Source organism: Paramisgurnus dabryanus, chromosome 1, assembly GCF_030506205.2.
Source record: "Paramisgurnus dabryanus chromosome 1, PD_genome_1.1, whole genome shotgun sequence".
Lineage (NCBI taxonomy): Eukaryota > Metazoa > Chordata > Actinopteri > Cypriniformes > Cobitidae > Paramisgurnus > Paramisgurnus dabryanus.
In genome coordinates this window covers 36765824-36792443 of record NC_133337.1, presented here as the reverse complement: position 1 = coordinate 36792443, position 26620 = coordinate 36765824, and the positions used below count along the sequence as shown (strand labels likewise).

The 26620-nt window shown below is 35.8% G+C and overlaps 2 protein-coding genes and 1 long non-coding RNA gene across 5 annotated transcripts in view; 2 read left to right on the top strand and 1 right to left on the bottom strand.

The window, feature by feature from the left end:
* cacna2d4a (calcium channel, voltage-dependent, alpha 2/delta subunit 4a) overlaps window positions 1–13548 on the top strand; it is a 58868-nt gene extending 45320 nt beyond the window's left edge. Inside the window, exons 27-39 of one of the 2 annotated variants that reach the window (XM_065268572.2) lie at window positions 5044–5105; window positions 5818–5832; window positions 5933–5980; window positions 6086–6148; window positions 7975–8045; window positions 8144–8219; window positions 8620–8672; window positions 8751–8806; window positions 8951–8971; window positions 9071–9188; window positions 10850–10966; window positions 12142–12223; window positions 12300–13548. In XM_065268572.2, the coding sequence (XP_065124644.1) occupies window positions 5044–5105; window positions 5818–5832; window positions 5933–5980; window positions 6086–6148; window positions 7975–8045; window positions 8144–8219; window positions 8620–8672; window positions 8751–8806; window positions 8951–8971; window positions 9071–9188; window positions 10850–10966; window positions 12142–12223; window positions 12300–12395 (878 nt within the window). In that variant the 3' untranslated portion in view covers window positions 12396–13548. The remainder of the gene's footprint in view (window positions 1–5043; window positions 5106–5817; window positions 5833–5932; window positions 5981–6085; window positions 6149–7974; window positions 8046–8143; window positions 8220–8619; window positions 8673–8750; window positions 8807–8950; window positions 8972–9070; window positions 9189–10849; window positions 10967–12141; window positions 12224–12299) is intronic. The other variant, XM_073814776.1, reaches the window with a different exon arrangement.
* LOC141282212 (uncharacterized) lies at window positions 5165–14788 on the bottom strand. The gene is made up of 4 exons (XR_012336732.1): window positions 14649–14788; window positions 10936–10974; window positions 8863–9006; window positions 5165–5562 (listed from the first exon to the last, which is right to left on the bottom strand). It is a non-coding gene; the product is annotated as an uncharacterized lncRNA (long non-coding RNA).
* stk38l (serine/threonine kinase 38 like) lies at window positions 13808–25793 on the top strand. 2 transcript variants are annotated; one of them, XM_065268574.2, is made up of 15 exons: window positions 13808–14012; window positions 14767–14906; window positions 15061–15112; window positions 15332–15454; window positions 18372–18455; window positions 18549–18672; window positions 18879–19033; window positions 19173–19275; window positions 20930–20991; window positions 21069–21186; window positions 21354–21477; window positions 22090–22185; window positions 22293–22384; window positions 22751–22825; window positions 24060–25793. In XM_065268574.2, the coding sequence occupies exons 2-15, from the start codon at window positions 14773–14775 to the stop codon at window positions 24185–24187; spliced, it is 1470 nt and encodes a 489-aa protein (XP_065124646.1). In that variant the 5' UTR covers window positions 13808–14012; window positions 14767–14772; the 3' UTR covers window positions 24188–25793. The 2 variants fall into 2 exon arrangements, with proteins under 2 accessions (XP_065124646.1, XP_065124647.1); XM_065268575.2 differs by lacking the exon at window positions 22751–22825.
* The last annotated feature ends 827 nt before the right edge of the window (window positions 25794–26620 follow it).

Below are 26620 nucleotides of genomic sequence, written 5' to 3'. Positions count from 1 at the left end.
TATGATTCACTACATATTTGTGTTGTTTACATTATATGCACTTACGTTCCGTTTGCCAACAAAACACAGACATTTGATGCAGTTTTACTTACCGCCTGCGACTTATGACTCGGTTGGGACCGTCCCATTTCAACAAAATCCAGCGTTAACAAACACACACGCACAACTACCACGGATAAACAAAATATATCCATTGTTTCCAAAATGCTGGGTTTTTTGGGAATCTGAACAAGTCTAAATTTCCATCACAAACAACAAAACGTTTCTTTTGATTTCGTGTCAGCTCTTCCGAGTAAAATGCCCATATAAGGACTGTCACTGTACTTCCTGCACTGAAGTTGCCCATAAAAGAAATAAAGTAAGATTGTTACTTTTGAATCTTTCATTTAAAAAAAAAACTTTTTTGAAACGTATGAACCCTGATGAAGTGCATTTGGCACAAAATACTCCGTCATACGCCCAACTGCTTTTTTGACACTTTGCCTATGTCTAGCTTAAGCAATCTAACTCTTAAACAGTGTTACACCACGGGCTGTAAAATAATTTATTTTGATTGGCTGAAAAATGTTCCATGGGTGTTGATTATTTTTCTGTAAACCGCACACCTAACCGGTTAAATGTCTTAAAAAGAGGCACCAGAGCAATGTTTGTGGTAACTGTGGTATAAGAGAAATATTTGACTCCGGTCCTTTGAATTATTCTAAAATAATCCACGCCCGCGGTGTAACGACTCCTCGCTTCGTGTTGTGCCACATTACCACCTTGGGTGTGCATTATTTTCAAATAATTAAAAGGCCCGTTGTCAATTATTCCTTACTTAATAAGTCAGAATGCATGAAATAGATTTACTTCTATTCGCAATGAGGTGTAAATACCACATGAATGTCATTTTAGATTATTATTTATGCAAACACACACACACACACACAGAGAGATACACAGCTCATCTTTCCTTGTCTTCCTCACATCTCGCTTTTGTCTTTAACTCTATGGCTGTGATGGTTCAGTGATGGCTTCATGCTGTACAGCTTTGTGTTTGTTTTGTGTGTGGGATGTTTGTGTGCAAAGGAGAATGACAGAAGCTTAGAAACTGAGTATTTTCTGAATTATCTGCTCTGTTGGAATCACGCGTCTTCCGTCATTCACACTTTTAACCGCGAGCTCGCTCAGCACTATTTTGGGTAATCTTCATCGCAGGGCTGTCGAAATCTTTAGCATGTCATAACTGATGTGGTGACTGTAAGCTTCAGATGTGGTTATTGAATCTGATGGGCCGGGGCTTTAAAATACACATCTCTTCCTTATTTAAGAGGCTGTCTCGCCTCTTTCTCACCCCGTGCAGTTACACTCTTTATTATCAAACTCTATTGATTAGCTTCAGTGTGATAGATGGTTCTGTTCTTTTCTGTTCTGGTCTCTCTCTCTCTTTCTCTCTCTCTTTCTCTCTCTTTCTCTCTCTTTCTCTTTCTCTCTCTCTCTCTCTCTCTCTCTCTCTCTCTCTCTCTCTCTCTCTCTCTCTCTCTCTCTCTCTCTCTCTCTCTCTCTCTCTCTCTCTCTCTCTCTCTCTCTCTCTCTCTCTCTGAATTATTGAAGTAAAGAGGTTTTTACTCAAACAAACCCTTTACTGTAGTTTAATCAGACCCTTCAATTTTACCCAACAACACAAACTTATTAGTGAGAAATATTTCACATTCTAATAACTTGAATGATATAAAGATAACGCCGTGTACAGATTACAATCGATTTTGTTGTTGTGCGTCGCTTGTCTTTTTAATGAGGTCATAAGGAGGTGTTTCTGAATCTAGTTGTCATAAACAAATCAGTACCGTCAACTTCAGTAACTCATTAGAGACGGATGACGTGAACTCCACTACTTCGCTCTCATTGGTAGTTGCTACCGAAAGTTAAACATTTCTTAACTCTGTCACGTCGCTGGACACGCCCCACCCGGTTGCCAACTGTCACTGTTGCCAGAAGCTTCCATTGAAATGAATCGCTGGTAGTCTGAATGGTATTAGTGTCCACACCAGACAATAACGTTAAGTTTATTATAAGCTCACACACTGCGGTTTCACATTTTAAATGTGAAAGCCATTTAAATTCAAATTAATGTTTTGCTATGCAAAAATCGCTCTGCTACTCTCTTAAATGAAAACCTCACAGTTTTTCTATATTTTACAATGTTCTTACCTCAACTTAGATGAATTAATACATACCTATCGTTTTTCAATGCATGCACTTAATTTTTGTACAGCTTGTCGGGAATGTGTTAGCATTTAGCCTAGCCCCATTCATTCCTTAGGATCCAAACAGGGATGAATTTAGAAGACACCAAACACTTCCATGTTTTCGCTATTTAAAGACTGTCACATGAGTAGTTACATGAGTAAGTATGGTGGCACAAAATAATAAGTGGTGTTTTTTAAGTGGATAAAAATTAGAACTATATTGTAGGGCGGAAGAGCACTTTGCAGCACTTTGACGCGCTGTACAAAGATTATCTGCACGCATTGAAAAAGATAGGTATGTATTAATTCGTTGAGGTTGGAACATAATAATTATTCAAAAACGGTGGTGTTTTCCTTTAAATGAAACTATTTTATAACTTTATAGTTATTGTTATAAATATATTTATTGGTACTCCGACTATAAACACATGTATAACATATTAACACTGCGATTGGCTGTACAGTATGAATGTGAAATTAAAAACAGTACTAATGTCATAGTTTCAATAAACTTTCAAAAAAAAAACCTTTTCACTCCCCATTTGGTTTACATTACGTAATTTCAAAAGGTTGCGAGGAAACAGTTAACAAGTCTTCAATCAGTAGATTGTAACAAATACATTTTCAATCAGGTTTTACAAACACTTACTATCTGTTTTAGTGGCTATTCATGTCATTGGTTTAGCCAGTCTTGCTAGTTTCAATCGCACTATAGACTATAGTCTCTTTAGAGGAACCTGTCTGCTTTATAGTTGACTGCATATTAGGCTGAGTAAGCTGGGATAGGAGAAAGTATATTAAATGACACACTTCAATCTAAAACAGATAAAGCTATCTTCTTTACAAAATGTATTATGTTTTGAGTTTTATGAGATTTCAGGTTTGATATATGAGGCACTAGGTTCAAGGCAATAAGTTTGAATTATTAGGCATCGGGGATGACAGATGAGGTATCAGGTTTAATATGTGAGGTGTCAAAGTTGAGTGAAATATTAGCACATTTTGTATGTTAAGGTTTGTGAATGGGAGCAAATGGTGCCTGTTGAAATAATATGGATATTAATCAAATCTGATATGTGCTGTATAGCTCAGTGGTAGAGCGTTGCATTAGCAGCACAAAAGGTCATGGGTTTGAATCTAGGAAACTGATGTACACAGTACCTTATATGTAATGCACTGTAAGTAAATATAAATGTAATGTAAATGTGGGGTGACCATACGTGCCATTTTCCCCGGATGCATCTTGGTCAGGATTCGTATTTGTCGCGTTTAATATGTGACGATATTTAACAATAATATGTAACGGTATTTTGAAATAATACCTCATCGAGGCTTATTATTTCAGAAAAACAACGGTTAAATTTCAAGGAAGGAATGAAATAACAATAATTGTATATGTTTTTTAACTGAAATGTGAGAACCTCAATGACCAACATGATCTCACGAATTTCCGTGGTATTGCTCATTTATTTGTGTCATTGTCACGGATCTCCGCATTTTTCCGTGGCCATACCACGGACTTTCTTTTCTGTGTCACTGATATGGATTGGTTACACAACTGCTTTGGTTACTCAAATTTTCAAACCATTGTCTTTTCGGTTTAGGGTTAGATTTGGTGTTCGCGTTCGGACGTCACTTTAACTATTGGTTTATATTCTTTTTTTTTCGGATTTATTTTTTTATATTTTCAGATTTTTAAACTTTTGTCGCCTGGCGTTAGGGTTAGAGTTGGATTTTGGTAGGGATGTCATTTTATGTAAATCTAACCCTAAACCGAAGGGACAATTGTAGGAAAATAGAACAAAACATTTGAGTAACCAATCTGTGACAATGGCACAGAAAAGAAAGTCGGTGGTACGGCCACGGAAAACTGCGGAAATCCGTGACAATGACACGGATAAATGAGCAAAATATTTTCTGTGACTATACCACAGAAATTAATGAGATCAGGTTGCGATGACGTATGTGTTTGACACATATGACTTCAGGAAGACGTACCTGAAATCCTGGCCAGGATGCGTCCCAGGAAAATAGCATGTATGGTCACCCTAGTAAATGAAAATATGGTTCTTTAAACTTAACAAAACAGCCATTAAAGGTCCACTGTGTAGATTTTTATCCGCATTTAGCAGTGAGATTGCGAATTACAACCACTGCTCACCCCTCCCTTTCAAAATGCATAGTTAAGCTACGGTAGCCACCACAGGACAAACACATCATCGTCTGAGACAACATAGTGACAAAACGTGACCTATAGTACAATATGTCCGTTTAGGGCTAATGTAGAAACATGACACCGACTTCCATATAAAAAGACGCAGTGTATGTAGATAAAAACATCTCATTCTAAGGTAATAAAAACAATACAGTTCATTATTTAAAATCTTAATACAACACCGATAATATAGTTATGTATATTAAATTGCATTTATGTCAAGAGATCCTTCTAATAGTTACACAGTGCACCTTTAACATTTCAATGATTTAGATGCCTAAACATATTTATGAATGTGTGTGTATACACAGGTTTTGCCATACTTATGAGGACTAAATGTTTGCAAATGTTCTTGCAAATACAGTATGTGAAATATGAACTACTGACTGAGTGAAGACATTTGAAATGGTCTTTGCTATTTAAAGGCTCATAAATCAGCTATGCCATGCTGCCTGATTTAAACTTAATAATGCCAGGATGTCTCTGTGAAGGTTAAATTTAAAGGCAGTGTATAGTAAACATCATTATCTTATGAAAACCCGTCTGTCTTTTAGAAGAATCTAAAATAACTTTCTCTTTGTCTCTGTCCTTTCTGTCTAGCCATTGGCGTCCAGATGTCTCTGGAAATGTTAGAAAAAAGATTCTGGTCCGTAGCCACTCAGGTACCACCATCATGTCATCTAGTCTAGTGCATACTGTAACACTCATCAGTTGCTTAGGATTGCTTCCTGTCTGTGTATTTGTGTTTGCTTTTGTTGTGTAAATGTGTGTCAATATTTTGCTTACCTTGGGGACAACAAGGACACATCATCAAAACAACAGCAAAACCTGACAAAAAATAAGCGTACAGTATGTTAAAAAAATTGGCAAATGTAAGAGTTATGTATATATCACATTTCACAAACACTGAATTACCACAAGAAATACCCAACAAGGATATGCACACAAGCTTGTGTATGCATACTGTACGTGTGACAGTTGCCGGATGGGACTCATCTGTTTAAACATTATGCATTGTGTGGTGGGAGGTGAAGACAGACATATTGGTATTAGAAATGTCGTTCCTCACCTCAGCTGTTGTTTGATGTCTTAGCAGAAGATGGAAAAGTGTTGAGGGAGCTGTGAGAGAGTATAGAGGATGCTTATATAAATGGCGAGAGGATGCAGTCTCCCAAGGGAGGCCAGTCTTAATTTTTCTTGTACCTTCCTGAACACTCTTTCACTTCAGGTGGCACATCACCAATGTGTCTGTGTCTTACTCCTGCAGTTATATTTACTAATGCTGTATTTAGTGATGTCAAAGCTTTACTGTTTCTTGTCAATTCATGTTTTTCTTTATTTACTGTTCTTTCATATTACCTGGATGGACATCAGAGTAATGACACAGATGTATGTACTTATGGCAAATAGAATAATGAATACATTATACAACAAACCATAAATTCTTAATGAATATAAATGCTGTTTATATTCTCTCTTATTTTCGTAGTGTTCAGCAGTAGATGGTCTTTGTCCTATGAGCTGTATTAATAATGCTGTGAGTACTGTTGTAGAGAGCGATTGTGCGAGTCTGTGAGAATATACAGTATATCATCATCCCTCAATTATTTAATAAATGCCTCTTTGGGTTTTTTTCACACAGGATATTAACTGCTTTGTCACTGACAGTAATGGCTTCATCATCATTTCTAAAGACAGGACTGATGTAAGAGCACTTGGGGGTGTGAAATGGCATTTGCAACCTATTTAATTTGTTATTTGAAACAGAATATTCAATGAGCGAATCTCTTTGTGAGGCAAGATTTAATTTTACTCTAAAAATGCTGGGTTATGTTCAACCCAAGCGTTGCGTCAAAACGGGACTAACCAAGTCGTTGAGTTTAATTAAACCAGAAAATTTTTATAATTGACCCAACAATGGGTAAAAACAAGCCAGCATTTTGGGTTGAAACATTCGAGTAGAGGATAAATTACAAACCAGCAGGTTGGGTTCATCCCTTTTAAAACAGGTCCTTAACTCTTTCCCCGCCATTGAGTTATATTAGTCAATTAAGAAAAAACATTTGCATTCCTGATGAATATTTGTGTTAATCTGCAATACCGCGATTATCCGTTAGATGGCGCACTTACCCAATTTATGAAAAAACTGAAGCCAAAACGTTATTTACTCATTTTAAACTCTGTGTATGTTTTGATAATAGTTCTGAATCTGATCTCTACCATAATTCCTTCACAAAAATGCAATTATTTCAGCTTTTTGCTAAAAAAATTTTTTTTTAAAGAAAAATGCCCATATTTGGGAGTTTATAAGCAGAGAAAAAAATATAGATAGGATGAAAGTTTTTCCCCCGTTTTGTTTGTTTGAAAGCAGAGGGTCTGTTCTTTCATTTGATATATTTGTATGTTTATATATTTTTAGAAGAAAATTTTCACAGAAGGCATTTTGTGAAACTTTTTTGAAAATCACAAAAAATGCCGGCAAGCAACAACAACAAAATGACTGGCAGGGAATGAGTTAAAAAGTAGGTTCTGCTTTAAATAACAAGGAATAAATAGACTGCACTGTAAAAAAAAAATTGCCGCATTTTTGTCAAATCAACTCATATTTGTATGTTACTTTAATTAAGTTAAACAAATTCAACTTGAATTTATAAGTTATAGCCAAAAGTAAAATAGTAGGTTGAATTGACTTGCAAAACCAAATTGTTTTAACTTCATGCTGCATTTTTTTTTACAGTGTGTGTTTAACACTGACTTAGCAAAGATAAGTTACTGTACTGTGAAAATAAATGAATAAATAAATAAATATATGAGGTGTTTTCCATTATTATTACATGGCTCGTTGGATTGCTTGATTCTGATTGGCCAGTCGCGAAATTTGCAGGTTTGTTATTCCCAAATAACCATTCAAAACCAATAACACGTGGTAACCCGGATGCTGCAAATTATTTTGACAGGTACAGTTTAATAATACAATGAAATATAAACATGGATTTTAATAACATATATATCTGCAAATGATTAAACTAAATAGTGTGTTCGTGACATTCAAACATCTTGTCTTATCTTAAAACCGAAAGTAAACAGGGTTTCCTCTCGGAAGGTCTGGATTTGTTAAAAATGTGCAAATAAAATACCTCAAATCAATAATTAATGTTCCTTACCTGCACTGTAAATAAGCAGGATAATGTACAGCCCATACATTATCCCTTACTTAGTGCAACTTGTATGGAGAAGAGAGATGGAGAACAGTTTAAATATAGAGGAAGGAAAGAATAACAGCCTGGTTGAATAATTTAAGATGCTGGGTGCAGTAAATGTTGATTCTGATGCAGGCCAGCAGCCTTACTGAGCCAAAATACTGTTTAAAATGTGAATTTAGTGGTTTATTGAATAGTGAACAACAGTATAAGTCAATGGAATCATTATGGATGAAGTGTCTTTTCAAGAAAGTGAAGCAAAGTAAGTAATGAATAATACATGACTGTAAATTCTTGAAGCTACATGTCTCTGTGCTTTCTATATCTGCAGGTTGGCAGGTTTCTGGGGGAGGTTGATGGCTCGGTGATGTCACAGCTCTTGAGAATGGGCATGTTTAAGAGGTGTGAGAACTTTTCAGTGTCTTCAGAAGATTTATATAACTATCTTCAGACAAAATGTGGATTAACTTAAGTCACTGTGTGTATGTCTGTATCCACAGAGTTTCTCTCTATGACTATCAGGCCATGTGTAAAGTGCATTCTCACTCGGCGAGCAGTGCTCGACCCCTGCTCAGCGTAAGCACCGCACTGCCAGTTTTAATAACACCCACCAGAACCCAGCAGTCAGATATGATCAGCGTTACATAAAGAAATACACTTCCTTTTTTTCTTGGCTATTTAGGATCTGCTTTTCAGTCATTGCATGCAGAACGTGCCTGAAATATCATCTTACTGGTATTTAAAGGGAGAAAAATTAAAAATGATATCTATTTGCGTGACACCTGTCTATTTCCATGCAGTTCAGACTAAATGAGTAAAGGATAATAGGTCAGGGATGTAAATATAGACTTGACTCTTACACCATAAAGATTGGTCTGTCTGTTGGGTGTCTATCCAGCTGTGAGCTTTAAAAAAAACATTTTCACTTTAGTTGAATGTGTATTTATTTACTTATCTGCTTTTCGCCCAATCTCAGCCATTTTATAACCTGCTGGCAGCACTGAGATGGCTTCTCTCAAACTTCCTATTGTAAGTAACTTTTTTGCAGTTTATACATCAATGACTCAGTTCAGCCCTTGTAAAATCTGACATTTACTCTCTTGCCAGGTTTTTACTGGACTTCAATATTTACACTCTGTGGCAGTCGGATCACTTTGTGGAAGGTATGTATGGGCGTATTAGAAATCCCATCACTTGAAAATGTAGGCATTTCTGGTACCTGTTTGTTTGTATTGCTGCTACCCTTCATCATCTTCATCGCATGCTCATCCATTTCTTTGTCCTCTTCTCATCTTGATGTGTCACAGCAAAGAGCTCATTCCATGCATGTAAGTCCGTCCAGACATGACCGTGGTTGCTCGTGCTAAAGAAGACATAATGAAAAATACAATACGGTTTAACTAAAAAGAGTTTCTTCTTCACTTTAGCGAGTAAGAAGTCAAAGGGAGGCATTCTGCAGCCATGTGACACCGAGTACCCCAGCTTCATCTATGAGCCCTCAATCAAAGAAACTAACAGCATCATCAAGTGTGGGAGATGTCAAAAGTAAGAATAAACACTTCAATTTGTCTTCTCTTTGATTTACTGTGATGTTCTGACACCCTCTAGTGGTAAACACATTAATATACTAGGCAAACAGCTTATAACAGAGCACTTATTGATGAAGAAATATGTACACTGTCAAAAATAAAGGCACAAAATTGTACCCTTTCTGTCGCTCGGGTTCTGTTTTGTACCTTTACAGGTATGTAAAACATAATACTGTGTTGTACCTTAAGGACCTATTGTGAACCTTTAAAGATCCAGGTAGCAGTTTTGTACCGCTAACATTTAACTGCTACAAAACATTTTGTGTTGTTTTAACACATCTTGTGTTGTCCAAAATCAGCACATAATGTGTTAAATAGCATAACACAAAACAATGTGTTAAAAATTAACACATTCTTTCTAAGAGTATTCTATACATAATTTGGTCCAGGCCTGGCTCCACGGGGGTCCAGAGTGGGCCTGGCCCACCCAATCAGAGACATGGCCTATCCTTGCCCCACCACATAACAGCCAATCTTTTGGCAAAAATCTGAAACGTTATACTATATTAACAGACGTGAGAATAATTCTTCAGAAAAACAGCATTTTAGGGTTAAAATTAAAATTTTTAGTTTGTAAGTTTGTTTAAGTTGATGTAAATAGTTATGTTAAAAGAACTGCTATATATATATATATATATATATATATATATTAAAAATGAAGAAAACACAAACACAACAATAGCAAACAACCCTAACAATTGTCTTAAATATATGATATTAAAACTATAGACATTGAGATTAAAGCATTAAAGACGCCCCCCCCAATCCGACTGGCCCACCTGGAATATCACTTGGCCCATCTTTCATCTCATATCTGTAGCCGGGCCTGATTTGGTCCTTAGGGTATAATACTGTACCCCAAAAGGTACAACATTTTAATGTGTTTTATACACATAAAGGTACAAAAATTATGACAGAAAAGGTACAGTTTTAAACCTTTTTTTCTGACAGTGTATAGCTTATATTTTCAACAAGAAAATCATTTGTGAAATGTCTTACTTCGTGGGGACAATTATACAGTGACCTTTAGGGTTTTTTAATTGAATTTCTAATTTGGATGGTTTTTCGGTTTCAGTATTTTTTTGGCACCAAGTATCCCCAAAGACTTTTTAAACTAAATAGTTTAGTGTTCTTTTGGTGGTAGTGATACATTTATTTTTAAGTCAAACTCTAAAAAATGCCTGGTTGTTTTTAACCCAGCTGGGTAAATATTGGACAGAACATACCCCTGGGTTAAAATGACCTAATCCTTGTAACACAGTGGTGTGTTCTGTCCAATATTTACCCAGCTTGGCTTAAAAACAACCCAGGATTTTTTAGATTGCATGAAAATATGTTTCATGTCATATGTTTTGTCACTGCACATTTTTATACTGATTCTAACGAAAAGTGCTTGAGTAGGCCGTGTTGCTATAGCAATCTTAGGTAGGTGAGTGTGAGGCGTACACTTTATTGCGTGTAATCTAAATTCATCTGAATCGGTTTCTGTGCAAATAATGTACAACAGTATGGCATTTTACCTGTAATGTACTTTTAAATGAATAACAATAGTAGTTAATCTTTCTTTTTATTTGTCTTTTTCCACATTTTTATTTATTTATTTGTTATGGCATGTAGGATGTTTGTGATTCATCAGGTTCCTGACAGCAACCTGTTGTTGGTGGTGATTCAGGCAGATTGTGACTGTTCTCGACAGTACTCACCCATCACCCTGGAACCCAAAGAGGTCAAATATATCCTTCCTAAAAAAGAGAAAAAACACAAATAAGATCTCCCTAATAGCTTAGTTATTTCTACTAGACAACAATATTAAAATGAGAGCAAATGTTAAGTATTTCCAGCTCAAATGTTTCTCTGGAGAAAAATACCAAGAAATGTCACAAATGTCTTCACTGAGATTTTAACAATGTCACAATCTGAGCTTAGATTTGCCAAGTCAGCAATCAATATTATTAGATATTTCAATATGACCTCAAGGTCAAGGTTTTTTATTTATATAGCACCTTTAGACAACACGAATGTTGACCAAAGTGCTTCACAAGCAAAACAACAATGCAAAAAATTTAAAAAGCTATGTAAATAAGATAAAAACAGAACAAATCACAATCATGTATACATTGTAACACCACAGCTTATAGCGTATAAAAATAACCTACAATATAAAACCTGTCTATGAGTAGGCCTGAGAAAAAAGGTAAGTTTTAATTGATGCTTTGAAAGCATTTAATGTGGGAGTGGCTCTGATTGTAAATGGAAGTGCGTTCCAAAGTTTTGGGGCGTAAACTGAAAAAGATCTATCTCCTCTTGTTTTCAGGCGCGATTTCTGAACATTTAAAAGTAGCTGAAATGAAGATCGAAGTGATCTCTGAGGCGAATAAAAACATAAAAGTTCCGATATATAAATAGGGACCTCAAACATTTATCATTAACAGAACATTTATGAGGACATTATATCAGGGGTTTTAGGGTCCGGGGCCCTGTGGTGGTCCGCAATTCATAGCTAGGGGGTCCGCTTAATCCCATAAATTATAGCATATTGTGCTGAATTATTTTAAAAAGCATATTTACATATGGGGCATATTACAACAAATGTTATTTGCTTAATTAAGTTACCCCTATAAAACAGATCTGAAGTATTTAGGTTTAAAAATCTACAAAACAAATAGTTCAATAGCCTCTGAGAGTACAAAGTAAAAAGTTTTTTATAAGAGGGTCTTAAAAAACTTTTCTGCCCTGTAAGAGTTCCCTGGTCCAAAATGTTTGAGAACCCCTGCTATACAGTAGATTACTTTACTTTACGCAACCACTGAGCAAAAACATTATCCTCTAGGTTAATTTAACTTCAAAAAAGTCATATTTAAAGTCATATTGTTATGCTATGTACATTTTTTTCTTAACCTCTATGCACACAATGCCTCAGTAAAATGTGATCGAATGAGATCTCAAAAAATACGAAGACGGCCTGAATCTTGCCACTCCTACCACCCTCAGGTAAATATACACATAGATTATTAATTATTATAAAGTCTACTTTTCTCCTGTTTATATTAAGTGTTTCTGGTTTCAGGAAAATGCCAAGGACTGCGGTGGAGCTGCAGCAGTCACCCTGTCCATCACACTGTTCTTAGCCTGTTTATTGATCTCTACGCTCATCTGTCGATGACAGACTGTCTACTAAATTCTCAAAAAAGTCAATATAAGGGAACACTTTCAGCATGCTGTTTATATTAGCACTTAAACTACAACAGAATATCTTACTTTTTACATTGCAAAGGCATTAACATCAGGTGACTGTAGCTGCAATAGTTACATTTTATACGTTTATAAATTATGTTAAGAGTGCCAGGATTCTGTGTGACTTTGACACTTGACAGTGTGTTTTGACACTTGTGTCTGAAGTTTTACTAATATTTACAGAATTGGGTTGTTATGTACAGTATGTGACCTTTTGAGGCACTTCTTTGTATGAGGCATGAGGAAAGTGTGCAGAAATGATCATAGCGACTTTAGGATATTGGTGTGTGTTTATATCGGTGTGTGAGAAGGAGAGTGAGAAAAAGCACAAATGGACTTTTGGACATGGCTTTTCAAAGCTCTCTTTGTCTATAGAGGTGATTATTAAAGCAACACCAAAGAGTTTTTTTCCCTTTAAATAACGTTTCCAAAAAAGTTTCAGTAATTAATTCACTCGAAACAGGGTGGACGGCACTTTCACATTCGCTTTGCAGCCCTCTATAGGCCAAAACCGCACTAAAGACGTTTCCAACCGTCGAGTCGCGGTCCTGTAGTTCGAGTGAAAACTACAAAAACTTGCTTTACGGCAGACCTACAATCCAATCAGAGCCAGGTTTGCTGCAGTAGGTTAAATTATTTACGACAGTGGTAATGGACAATTCCACTTCTAACCTGTAGGGGGAGCAAAGAGCAAAAACTCTTTAGTGTTGCTTTAAAGTCATTGTTAGGTGAATATGTCATGCAGAGATTGTTTGGGAAATTGGGGAAAAAATTAATACTTTCTGACTATTGTTATTACCACTATGCATAATTGATTTAAAGGTATTTAGCATTATTTATGTCTCTTTTTTTAAAGCTGCCTGACTGAAAAATAAAAATGTGTCATATACTTTCTTGTATAAATTAACTTTTTTTTAATTGAAGCGTATATGTGATTTTTTGGTCCGCTGTTACCATGCATTACTGCTGTTTGATGGTTGAAGTGTTACTTTAAATATTAAATATGTCTTATTGCACACCCAAAACTTAATTCTCAAATTGTTTTTGTTTAAATGGTAATCAAAAGTCTATGCATAAATAAAAGTTTTTGTCCTATAAAAAGAGTATATTTTTATAATTTTATTATATATTATATAATATCCCTAAAGTGGGTATTGTACGCTGTCTAAATATCTGGAGACGTGGCCAGTATTATGGTAGTAAATGAAAATTATTTTTGTACAATTTGTAATACATGTGTCTCATCTAAATAATAATTTGAAATAAGTCTAAATAAAATTTGTTTTAGGGAACAACTTTTATTTTGGAAAGTACTCATCAGTTGTTGGGGACTCTTAATTTGTCATCGTGTATGGAGAGGTGGGTCAGTGATTGAGCGCAGCTCCGCAAACATCAACCTGAATAGAGAAATAAACATGAGCGAGCACTGAACGCGCCTCTTTCAGTCTTTACATTCAATAGACGGCCATTCAACTGGCCTTCATTTCATCTCCTTTTCGATCCTCGACTATCCTGCAAACTGTCTAATCTGGAGGAGGACGGGGAGGTAAGAATTTAGAAATGTGATCGTGAAAATAAATCTTACATCGGTGATGTAGTAAATCACCAGCACGGACTGACAGTCGTAATATATATGATACAAGAATAGATGAGTGACGACATCGCGATGCTAGCCTGCCTGTCACGATGTTGTCTGTTGTCTTTTATATAGACGAGGCATTTCGGGTTTTATTCAGTAAACATCCCGCATACACTGCTTATGCGTTTGTTTTGTAAACTGTCAAAGTGCATGTTCACGCTCGCAAGGTCACGCGACGCGAGGCCGAACGCGCTTAAACCGTTCTGCGCGTTTTTTTCTCGTTTGAAATCAATGGCCGCAACATTGAGCAGGTGCATGAGCGATCATCACTATTAGCGATTATGCTATTTCTTATCATTTCAAACGTAAATGTTATGTTTATATTGTTGTGGATAATACTAAATTCAATTAATTTGTTAAAATAGATTTATATTTAAATAAATAATATTAATTGTATTTAATAAACTTGCAATTGTTGTTGTTGTTACGGAAAAGGGTGTCATGTTTTATTATTCATTGACATAAAATGTATTTACAAAATATTTAACAATACAAAAATAAGTTGTTACAATTACGCAACTTTATAAAAATGCATAATTTTACCTGGTTGGCAGGCACATATGTTGTGGTTTGTTTGCTCTCAGTAAGGTAGGCCTACCCATGAAGGTGAGTTCATTTGTTTTGAAAGAACTCTGTTTTGCAAACGATTTTCCTGTCACAGACTAGCATGGCCATGACGGGAGGCATGGCAGCGCCACTCCCAATGAGCAACCATACACGAGAGAGAGTCACGGTGGCCAAACTCACGCTGGAGCACTTCTACAGCACTCTGCTCACCCAGCACGAGGAGAGGGAGACGAGGTAACCATGGCAACACTGACCCGCCACACCAGCTGCTTCCAACCGCAACACGCTACGTATAATTTGAATAAAGCGTTCGTGATCACATTCGATTAGAATAAAGCTCCTTTGTTCTGGCCATTCATGAAGCAGCTGTCTTCTTTTATCTGTTTAGGCAGAAGAAGCTGGAGAAAGTGATGGATGAGGAGGGGTTACCTGACGAAGAGGTGAGAACTTCCACATGTGCACTCTAGACGAAAAATTTAGAGCTTCTCATCATTTCATGAAGTAGCTTGTTTAGATTTTTAAGGACATCTATAAACAGTGACAACATTTGCATATAGAAGATAAAAACATTCAGAACTTAAAATGCAAATATTTTCTTTTAAAGGATCAATGATTGTTTTGTTTTTTTATTAAAGATATGTTTTGTGTTTTTGCTGTAGAAGAGTATGAGGCGCTCTCTTCATGCTCGTAAGGAGACCGAATTTCTGAGGCTTAAGAGGACCCGCCTGGGGCTCGATGACTTTGAATCCCTCAAAGTGATCGGTAGAGGAGCATTTGGAGAAGTGAGGATTTGAATTTTTGTGTGCATAGCATAAAAAATGTATTCAATCAAAAATAAGTATTCTTTTTCTTAACTCGCTCAGCATTTTGAATTTTTTATTTTTTTTAACTGAGCTCTGTGCAAAATTCTGAATGTTCGTTCTTTGCGGACAATGCGATATTTTATATTTTGCATTAAATAAGGCATCTTTAAAGGAAGTTTATTGATATGTTTCTGGCTAACTTTAGGAATGGAACTGCTACCTATGGTACCCAGGATTGTGCATTGTTTCAAATTTATCGATTTCAATTCCAAATTTGATTCTGCTTATTGGATTCGATTCCTAACGATTCTTGGTTTCGTTTCCAAAGCGGTGAAATGCAATCAAATTCAAGCCTTTATAGATAGAAATACTTAATTTGTGCCGTGATTTACAGCTGAACACAAAAAAGGAGGCTACATAAAAACATTTTTAGGAGCTGCAAAACTTTTAAACCTTCTTTTCGAAGCGAGGGAAAAGGGGTCTCACATGTAGCATGTGCTAATAAAGAGCATTCGGCAGAGTCGGCACTTAGGATGTGCAAGGCATTAAACAGGGTGCATTCTTTTAATTCGATATGATGAACCATCCTTCTTGCAACATAATAGTTTGTCACAATAATTACACTTAGCTTTGTCTTTTTTTTTATTTTTCAAAATACCGCCACACTTTAGTGTGCCTTCCACCACCACGGTCCATCATGTGAACTGACTTTTAGTATTCGAGCGGAGGGTCCTGCGCACTGTGCAGATGACGTAAAAAATCAGATTCCTTTCTTTTGATTCCAGCATTGGAATTGAAATTCGATTCCCAACCCTAATGGTGCCTTAAAATATTATCTGGGTAGGCATATTACTAGGTTTATTAGTTGCATGTGCAACGGTTGTAAACAGTGGCACCAATATTGCCTTGTCGATTTGACCCCAATCAGACTTGGGGAATATTAGTGAAGAGAATCGAGTTTCAGGATGGTATTTTTTGTAGTTGTCTCATACTTTTTAGATGCGCTGGTATAATTTGATTACAGACTGTGGATTTAAAGTGATTGCTAATGACTGTATAGCACCATTAGTTTTGTCTTTATAGAACGAGTGTAGCCAAATATTTTCCCAGAACTATGAACCCATTACCAAAAAAACAATGGCTTTACTGCAGAGGCCAAACACAACACAGAACCATTAGACAAATTTAAACTGATCACACAAACGCCAAATAAGCATATAAGTGTTTAGCTAACATAGCTAAACAGCTTTGTCCTTTTGTGTACATTCTAAAAAGCAGCCCAACATGGCATCATCTCCTTTGTTGCGTGTTCCTATCTATGGGCAGGGTTTGTGTAAATTTTGGGGTTTGTGATGTCACAAACCCAGGAAGAAGCTCACTTGTAGTATATCCAGCTGTTCAATTGTAGTTTATGAGAAGCGATTTCTGTATACATGGATATCAGCTGACGTCACTCACTTGTCTTCCGCCATTTTAAGGACTTGAAGTGGTCACAAAAGAACTAGAAGCTATGCCTTCAATATGCTGTGAGCATCAAAATCGCTATTTTAACAACACTAAGAAGGCTCAACACAACATGATATTTTGCTCGAAGTATCGCCTATGTCTCTACACGTGAACTCGAGCATTGAGAACATTGTTTGTGAACAGAGAGTTAACTAAAAAGAAGGTTTTGAACAACTGATTTTGGATGATTTGGCGTCCGCTCGCCGCCTTCTTCCCAGTCAAGATGATCGATCTCCAATTGCGACGTAAGGAGGGAGGATTGTAAAGATTGATATCTCCTAAAGCATAGTTCCATAAAAATGCACGGATAAGTCGTTGTTTTGTTGCAAGTGAAAAACAATATTGACCTTCAGGTTGAAAAAGGAGCCTCATATGATATTCATTCATTCCCCTTCGGAAATCGATTATTTACGTCTGGCAGAGATGACAAGCGGACACCATAACAGCCAAAGTCAGTTGTACAAAACCTTTATTTTTACTAAACTCTGTGTACACAAACAATGTTCTCAATGCTCGCGTTCATGTGTAGAGATCCAGGTGATACTTCGAGCAAAGTTTCATGTTGTGTCGCGCCTTCTTATGTTGTAAAATAGTGGTAGTTCGGTAGCAGCGGACAGCGGCTGGAAGAACGCATCAGGGATCGAGAAGGCATCACACCCTAACCAAGATATATTTTTTTAAAGTAGCGTTTATTTTCATGACAGTCGAGATGTGACATGTTGTCTTTCGTAGCCCTTTACTGTATCCGTAAGAATCATAGACAGTAAAAGATAAGAAATCCGTAAATCGTAGCAAGGTAGCCAATGCTTGTCAATAGCCTACTGGTACTCGGTATGTCCTAAAGATGGCGGCATGATGTAAAAGGTCACGTGACTGAAATCCATCTATATCTCCCTTTGCATTGAACTTTGCATTGTAACTTTGCAGATGTTGTTTTTGCTTAAACAGTAATATTACACACTAACTGAAGTTTAAATCATAATCAAGGATTTTAATTAATGGATAGAATTTTTACTTATGTTTTCTTGCCTTGAAAATATGCTCATTTTTCAGCTCCCCTAAAGTTAAACATTTGATTTTTACCGTTTTTGAAAGCTGACCTCTGGGTCTGGTCGTACCACTTTTAGCATAGCTTAGCATAATCCTTTGAATCTGATTAGACCATTAGCATCGCGCTCGAAAATGACCAAAGCGTTTCGATATTTTTCCTATTTAAAACTTGACTCTTCTGTAGTGACATCATGTACTAATGATATTACGCAGCGCCCAAAAATAGTCCCGCAGCGCTGAAAATAGGGGAGCTAGAAAATGAGCCAATTATCAAAAAAAGTGGAGTGTCCCTTTAAGTGAAGATCCCATGTCTTTAAAAAATGTTTTGTGCTGTATTCAGGTGCGCCTAGTTCAAAAAAAGGACACGGGTCACATTTATGCCATGAAGATCCTCAGGAAAGCAGATATGTTGGAGAAAGAGCAGGTATGGAGTACATAAGCTTCTAATTCTAATATATACAAATAGCCACGATATATAAATAGATAAACATCTCACTTTTATCCCTCTCTGGGACAGGTGGCACATATCCGGGCAGAGAGAGATATCCTGGTGGAGGCTGATGGTGCGTGGGTAGTAAAGATGTTCTACAGTTTCCAGGATAAGCGCAATCTTTATCTCCTCATGGAATTTCTTCCTGGGGGTAAGAGCAGATTTTATCGTTTTTATTTGCAAGACTACTGAGAACATTTATGGAATGAGTACTTTTCATAATGCATAAAAACCAATGAGAGTTTTGGGTCTGAATACTGTAAGTACTAACTGGTCTGCTCACGGCATGACTATGGAAAGTCCTATTTTTAGAGCAGTTGCCCAGAGGCTGTAACACTTATGCGTGTGCTTGTTCAGGAGATATGATGACTCTGCTGATGAAGAAAGACACTCTATCTGAAGAGGCTACTCAGTTTTATATTGCAGAAACCATCCTGGCCATCGACTCCATTCACCAGCTGGGCTTCATTCACAGGGACATCAAACCTGACAATCTGCTCCTCGATTCACGGGTAGGAATCCGCCTTATCTTTCCGGTTTATTCTCTTTTTGTCAGACAAAAGAACACGTTTGGTGTGGTCAAATTGAAAAGGCTGTTCTGCTCTTTGAAACCAAACACCCTGTAACAAATTGTGTCTTTGTGATTTGTAGGGCCATGTCAAACTGTCTGACTTTGGCCTGTGCACAGGCCTAAAGAAGGCCCATCGGACTGAATTTTACAGGAACCTGACACACAATCCTCCTAGTGATTTTTGTGAGTAACTAACATCATTCTGATTATAAAACATAACTGCAATACACTTTAATGCATTAGTAACTGAGGTACATTTTAGTATTTTGTAGAACTTAATGTAACTGATTTTTGGATAATATTTGAATTTAAAGGGGACATTTCACAATACTTTTTTAAAAATCTTTGGTGTCCCCAGAGTACGTGTGTAAGGTTATAGCACAAAATGTCATATAGATAATTTATTATAACATGTTAAAATTTGTAGCTTTGAGCAAAAAAAATGTGTCCTTCTTAATGCAAATGAGCTGATCTCTGCACTAAATGGCAGTGCCATGGTTGGATAGTGCAGATTGAGGGGTGATATTATCCCCTTCTGACATCACAAGGGGAGCCAAATTCCAATTACCTATTTTTTCACGTTTGCAGAGAATGGTTTACCAAAACGTAGTTACTGGGTTGATCTTTTTCACATTTTCTAGGTTTGTAGAAGCAATTGGGACCCAATTCCAAGTCAGATTTTCATGATATGTCCCCTTAAATCATATTAAATTATATTTAATATAGTTTGTATTATGTTTAATATGTGAAGAGCTCAGATGCAAAACCCTCTGACATGCTTTCTTGTAAATAATTTTTTTTATTAGGTTTAGGTTCAGTAATTTCATCTGAATGACAATTAAAAGGTTATTAGTCATGGCTTATTTTTACAAATGTCACTTTAGTCATTTAATTGGTATTTAACAAATTTGACTTTTGTAGCGAAACCCTTCAAGTACATGCACTAGTCTGTGGTTAATTTTCACGGTCCTTTCTAAATAAAGGTAAACTGCTCACAAATAGGTCTATATCCTAACATATTCGGTGAAACGTCTGAAACCAGACCTTGCCGTACGCGCACCATCTTGTATCCAATTCTTCTTCTGTGCACTTGGAGGATCTTGCAGAAAAATCATTGTGGCATTTAACAGATTCTGGCAACAAACCATATTTCCGAATGCCCTAAGGCTGATGTAAAGCGGATTTGAAGCTAAAGTATTTCATGAACGTATAATACGTAATGAAACATATAATACGTGCATTCGGCCAATATCATTATGTTAATTTTGACGGAGGGGCTTTTGCATCTGAGCTCTTCTAATATTTATTAAGTGTATAAAGGAGCATTTCACCCATAGAAACATTAATCTTTATTGAAAGTGTCATATTTGTAGTGGAAATGTAACATACATTTAGAATTTGGTGCCTATTTGACCGAGAAAAGGGGTGTTTGTAGTCTCATCCCCTCAACAAAGATATTGGACTTCCTTCTTTCAATGATGCAAAATGATGATTTTTACATCATTGAAAGAAGGAAGTGCAACACTGAAATCTGTATTTCTCCTGTCTCAGCGGCAACTGAGAAAATGATGCATGACCATTCAAAAACATGACTGGGGTTCTAACTATACAAAGCTTTATGCAAATGGGTGAAGTGTCCCTTTAAATTTTAATATTATACATATTGTATAATGTTTTATGTAGAATAATTTGTACTTTTAATAATAATTTGTCATGCCACATGTCTAAGTTATGCATGCTAATTAAAACCATCTATAGCAAAACACACTTGATTCATTCATAATATTTTAGCCAAATATTTAACTTACAAACATTGATAGTTGTACTGCATCCTCAGCATTTCAGAACATGAACTCAAAACGTAAGGCAGAAACGTGGAAAAAGAACCGAAGGCAGCTGGTAGGTTCCTACATACAGAATATCTTAAGACAGAAAAATCTGATCGTATCAGTGACTTTATTCTATTTCACATGCAGGCATATTCAACCGTGGGCACACCGGACTACATCGCCCCCGAGGTATTCATGCAGACGGGTTACAACAAGCTGTGTGACTGGTGGTCTCTTGGAGTGATAATGTACGAGATGCTGATAGGTTAGAAACTTTAGATACCTAACTGCTTTACATGAGACCTATCTTCCAAGTAAGGTGCTTGCAAAGACTTGTTGTACATGCAAACATTTTTTGTCTCTTTGTATAAAGGCCTTTCACGGAGTCTTTCCTGCTCAAAAACAGGTGTTTGTTTTGATTTCCTGTTTCAGGCTACCCACCCTTCTGTTCCGAGACGCCACAGGAAACTTACAGGAAAGTCATGAACTGGCGAGAAACACTGACCTTCCCTCCCGAAGTCCCCATTTCAGAGAGATCCAAAGACCTGATCCTTAGGTCAGAGACATTTTTGTATCTGTAACACGAAACGTATAGGAAAAGTGAGACGATTTACAATGCAAAAACAAAACACCACTGATATTAAACTTGTTGTTTTCTCAAGTAATATCTGATTCCCCAAGTGTATCATGTATACTTGAACAAGCACATGTCAGCCATGGCTTAAATACACAAAACCCAATTTACATTTTCTTACTTGATGTGAAAACTATAAGGTAAAAAACTTCCTTTTTCATTTAAGGTCATTTAAGTTTTAAAAATTCCATTTTGTAGGTGTTACCAAATTTAAAGGGATAGTTCACCCAAAAATGAAAATTATGTCATCATTTTCTTACTCTCATGTTGTTATAAACCCATATACATTTATTTTGTTATGAAGAACAAAAAGGAAGATATTTAAAGGAATGTTTGCAACCAAACCGAGCATGAACCCCATTCACTTCCATAGTAGGAAAAAAGAATACTATGGAAGTGAAAGTCACTAAAATAAAGTATTTTTTAAGTTAATCCAACATTTACTTTTTACTGTATTATACTGTAAACATACAAAGTGTGTTTGCACTGTGTGTTAAGACTTAATTGAAAGGAATTATATGGTGTTTTTTCTAGGTTTTGCACAGATGCAGAAAACAGGATTGGATCAGGAAGTGTGGATGAAATAAAATCTCACCTTTTCTTTGAGTCTGTGGACTGGGAGCACATTAGGTACATACACCTTTCTTTACATTGTTCATTCTTCATGTTTGTTTTGGCAGGATAATCTTTTTGTACTGTATTTGGTGACTGACAATATGCTGCTTTCCTAAACACAGAGAAAGACCTGCTGCTATTTCAATTGACATCAAGAGCATTGATGATACGTCCAATTTCGACGACTTTCCAGAGTCAGACATTCTACAACCAGGTAAAGACTTTTAAGTTATGATTATACTTAGTCAAAAAGTCATTTTTTTTTATGATTTACTGTTATCAACACTTAACATCATACACAATATAAAGAACATTCTGTGAAAATATAACCTTGATATCTTTATTATTGACTGAGTAAGGTCGTGTCAATCGAACTTTGATGCTCCTTATCTCAATATTAGATTACAGACGGGTTACATATTAAAAGTACAACACTATGCAGTTTAATACACGTGATAGTATTATTAAATAAAGAATTATGCAAATAAACATTCACATTGTGGTTATGTTCCGATGTGTTTTGTTGAAAAATCTACATCCTTAAGTATTTAAAGTAGTTCTGTTCTCCTGATGTATGCAGTTTGTATGCGAGCATCAGTTAGGAATGACGCTGATCTGATGTCTGTGAGCTGTACATTCAAGGCAGATTTAAAATGTAAGAAATGTTCAGCCAAGATTTAAGCATTATTGTTTTACACAGACAGTGTATATATGATGGAAATGGAATACACACATTTTAATACAGGTAACACTTTACAAGAAGGTTGTATTAGTAAATGGGTCGGTGACAAAAACGGTTTGGCAAGATGAGAAATTCAAAAATCTTAAAAAAAAAAACTTGTTTTAAAAGCATACATCAGGTATATTTCAATACACATAGTGTATTTATGTTGATTTTATGCAATAAAAAAATTACATTTGCACCATTTTTATGAAAGTTAAGACTGAACCTTAAAATGTAAAATGGTGTATGTATTAAATATTTTATCCACCATGATGGCATGTAAGCATAATCATCAAAAAAAAAAAAAATTTAAATATCACATGAAAAGACATTTTATTAGTTATTACTAAATGTACATTTTAATGCTTTTTTGTAATATTTCGCCTGACATATGCTGAAAACAGTGCTGTTCTAAAAAATAGTCTTTGACAAATGATGTAAAAATGTATGTAAAAAATCATATTATACTTAAATAGATTATTATATTTTACTTCACTTTTTTGTATTAATGTTTATAATTTAATAAAAAAAAATACTAGGTACACCAATTGACAGACCGGTTACACAACATTGACATTTTTTTGCAACAATTATCCTTTCAAAATGAAATAAAATCAGAAACGTTAAGACTTGGTTTTCACAAAAGAGAATGTATGCAAGTAATCTGCAAATGTATTTTGAAATTTTAACCCTTTTACATTTAATTGAACCATACGGACACAAAATGATTACATCACGTCATTGACCCAAATGCATTAACTAACGTGAACAAACAATGAACAATACAGCATGTATTAATTCTTGTTAATGTTAGTTAATGTCCATACAGTTATTCATGTTAATTTATGGTGCATAAATTAATGTTACAGTTTAATAAATGTATTAGTAAATGCGTAAATTAACATGAACTAGGATTAATAATAGCTGTAGAAGTATTGTTCATTGTTAGTTCATATTGGCTAATGCAGTAACTAATTGTTAACAAATACAACCTTATTGTAAAGTGTTACCTTCATGTTTTTGGTGACCTGTTCATCTTCTGACAATATTAATCTCACCTTTGTGGATGCAAAGAGTTTTATAATGGAGCTTACAATAATACTTTATGAACATTTCTATGTACATGGGTTGTTTTGGCTGACCTGCTCACCTGATCTTATTTTAGTGACAAATGTAACCGAACCAGACTTCAAGTCCAAGGACTGGGTTTTCCTCAACTACACCTACAAGCGGTTTGAAGGACTGACTCAGCGTGGAACCATCCCAACCTACATGAAGGCAGGCAAGGCATGAAACGGGCAACAGCGTTAGCCTTCGACACCCTGGAATAAAAGCAGAATTAGAATGTAAATGACAATTGAAAAGCAGATGTCGGCCGATGGAGGTCGTCTCTGCACAGAAGCTTACGCACTGCCGCTTCGAGCTACAAAGTAGACCTGTTCTCAAAGAAGTCCCTGGTGACGATAAAAAGAAAAATTAATAAAGATAAGCATAGCAATTATATGGCCAAACAAATGGAGAGACACTTTATGTCTGCTGCTCAGCTATGAGGAAACACAAAGGTTTTCCGAATGCTTTACAACACTGGATCAAAACAGGGTCACAAATGAAAACAAAAGGGAAGTGGATGCATCACTGAAGCCTTATGTTGAGAATACATAGGATGTAACCTTTCTCCTCAAACCTCTTGAGAAATCTGCAATAACGTTGATTATTTTCTCAGTCACTTTTACCTTCTTTCCCTTAGGAAGTTGAAAATCTGTATAATGCCAAATGAAAGATTTACATTGTTAACTACCTGATGCTGAATATTTCCCACAAGGGTATTTGTGGGTTTTGTGCTTTTGTTTTGTTGTATAATCGTAAACATCTAACTTGAAGATAAAGCTCATATGGGTTATAATTCCTCTATAAGTGGCCTATAAGTGCCAGTGAGCAGCTGACCCTTCCTCTTTCCCGTCCCGGTGCATTTCACACACACACGCACAAGTGATCTACTGTAATCGATTTGTTTTTGTCGTTTCGTTTCCTACTCTTGTTTCATTGTAATTGTTGTTCACCTATGCAACCATTTTTGTAGTTTTTTTTTTTGTAACAAATGCAAGATGTAGCTTCAATCAGTGGGTTTAGAGGGAATGCAATGCAGTTAAAGGGATAATTCACCCAAAAATGAAAATTCTGTCATTGTTTATTCACCTTAAAGTTGTTCCAAACCTGTATACATATTTTTTTATTCTGCCATTGACTTCCATTGTAAGTTAGTGGTGCTCCAAAAGTGTTACAAATATTGCTCAAAATATCTTCCTTTGTGTTCAGCAAAACAAAGATATATCAATATACAGGTTTGGAAAAGCATGAGGGTGAGTAAATGACAGAATTTAAAGTTATGGGTAAACTACCCCTTAAGTTTATTTTTATTTTTTTGTCGTATCCATACATAATGTTATTTTACAAGTAATACAGGGTGAAATAATCTGCTAATTTGCTATTTTTTAGCATATTGTAACCAAACTAACTTCTACACATAAGACAAAGCTTGTACAAAATATTGTGTATAATGCTGGTAAACATATCAATAGATTACACTTCAAGTTTGTGTAATGTTTAAAGATTAATAATAGTTAGTAGTGGTAAAAAAAAAAGGTGATAGTCATTAAGTATTGGCATTATTGAGAATAACAAACCAGTCAGTGACAATTTTGTACCACTCCAATAAAATGGCCTCTCAAATTTAAGCATCTCACAAAAGCCTTCTTAACTGTTTAAGCTATTTAGTGACTGAATTGTCTTGCTGTTGTGCATGACTACAATTTACTGGCCTAATAAAAAGGCTGTGAAGAGAGCAAATGCTGTAGCTTGATGGATTTGTCTGTAATGTAAAAGATACCTGGTGCTGGGAGTTTTACTTAGTATGACTTTTGTTGTGTTATCGGTTGACTTGATGGAAGTGTAAGAGTGTGAAAGAAGGAAATAAATGTCAAAAATATACAATGAAAACAGTTCTTTCAGATGTAATTGTTTTTGAGGTGATGCTTATGAGGGACCACAATTATGTCATAATTCCCTGTAAGCAATTTTGCATTTATATAGACAGCTACTGCACATACCCATAGGCTAAAACGAAGCTACATTTTGGCTTTCATTGAATATTTTATAGATGTAAAAATCACTGTTCACCTAGTAGTCTAGGTGAGAATCAATGAAAAGTAAAAATCTGGTGTCCCATCTAGTGGTGATTATAGCACATAACAAGACACACCGAATTTTAATGGAAATGTTTGTCCCATACACTCTTAAAAAAGGTACAAATGTTGTCAGTGGGACGGTACCTTTTTAAAAGGTCCTAATATGTAACATTTTGGTACCTTTGAGAAACCAGTATGTACCTCTATGCCAATGTGTACCTTTTAGGTACTAATATGCACCTTTTAGGTTCTAAAGTGTACTTTTTAAAAAGGTACCGCTCCAGTGACAACTTTTCTACCTTCTCGTACCTTTTTTTCTGAGAGTGTACCATGAAAAGCCTTTAAACGCCACCTCAATCAAAAAGGAGAAATACCACTTAGTGGCAGTAAGAGTCTTATAAAAAAAAATGCTCATTTACAAGAAAACAGGTCACATGCACTTTTGTATCTTTTTAACTGTAAGGGGATGTACCATACTTGAAATACTGATCTGAATTACAAAGCATATCACATGTTTAGATGATCCACCTTTAAATAAGGG

What these genes read in the sequence shown, in the direction of transcription:
- stk38l (XM_065268574.2), top strand. Translation starts at nt 14,773, where the DNA reads ATGGCCATGACGGGAGGCATGGCAGCGCCACTCCCAATGAGCAACCAT. An exon ending in ATATGTTGGAGAAAGAGCAG is followed by an intron (nt 18,456 to 18,548) that starts GTATGGAGTACA and finishes TCTCTGGGACAG; the next exon opens with GTGGCACATATCCGGGCAGA. An exon ending in CAATCCTCCTAGTGATTTTT is followed by an intron (nt 19,276 to 20,929) that starts GTGAGTAACTAA and finishes CTGCATCCTCAG; the next exon opens with CATTTCAGAACATGAACTCA.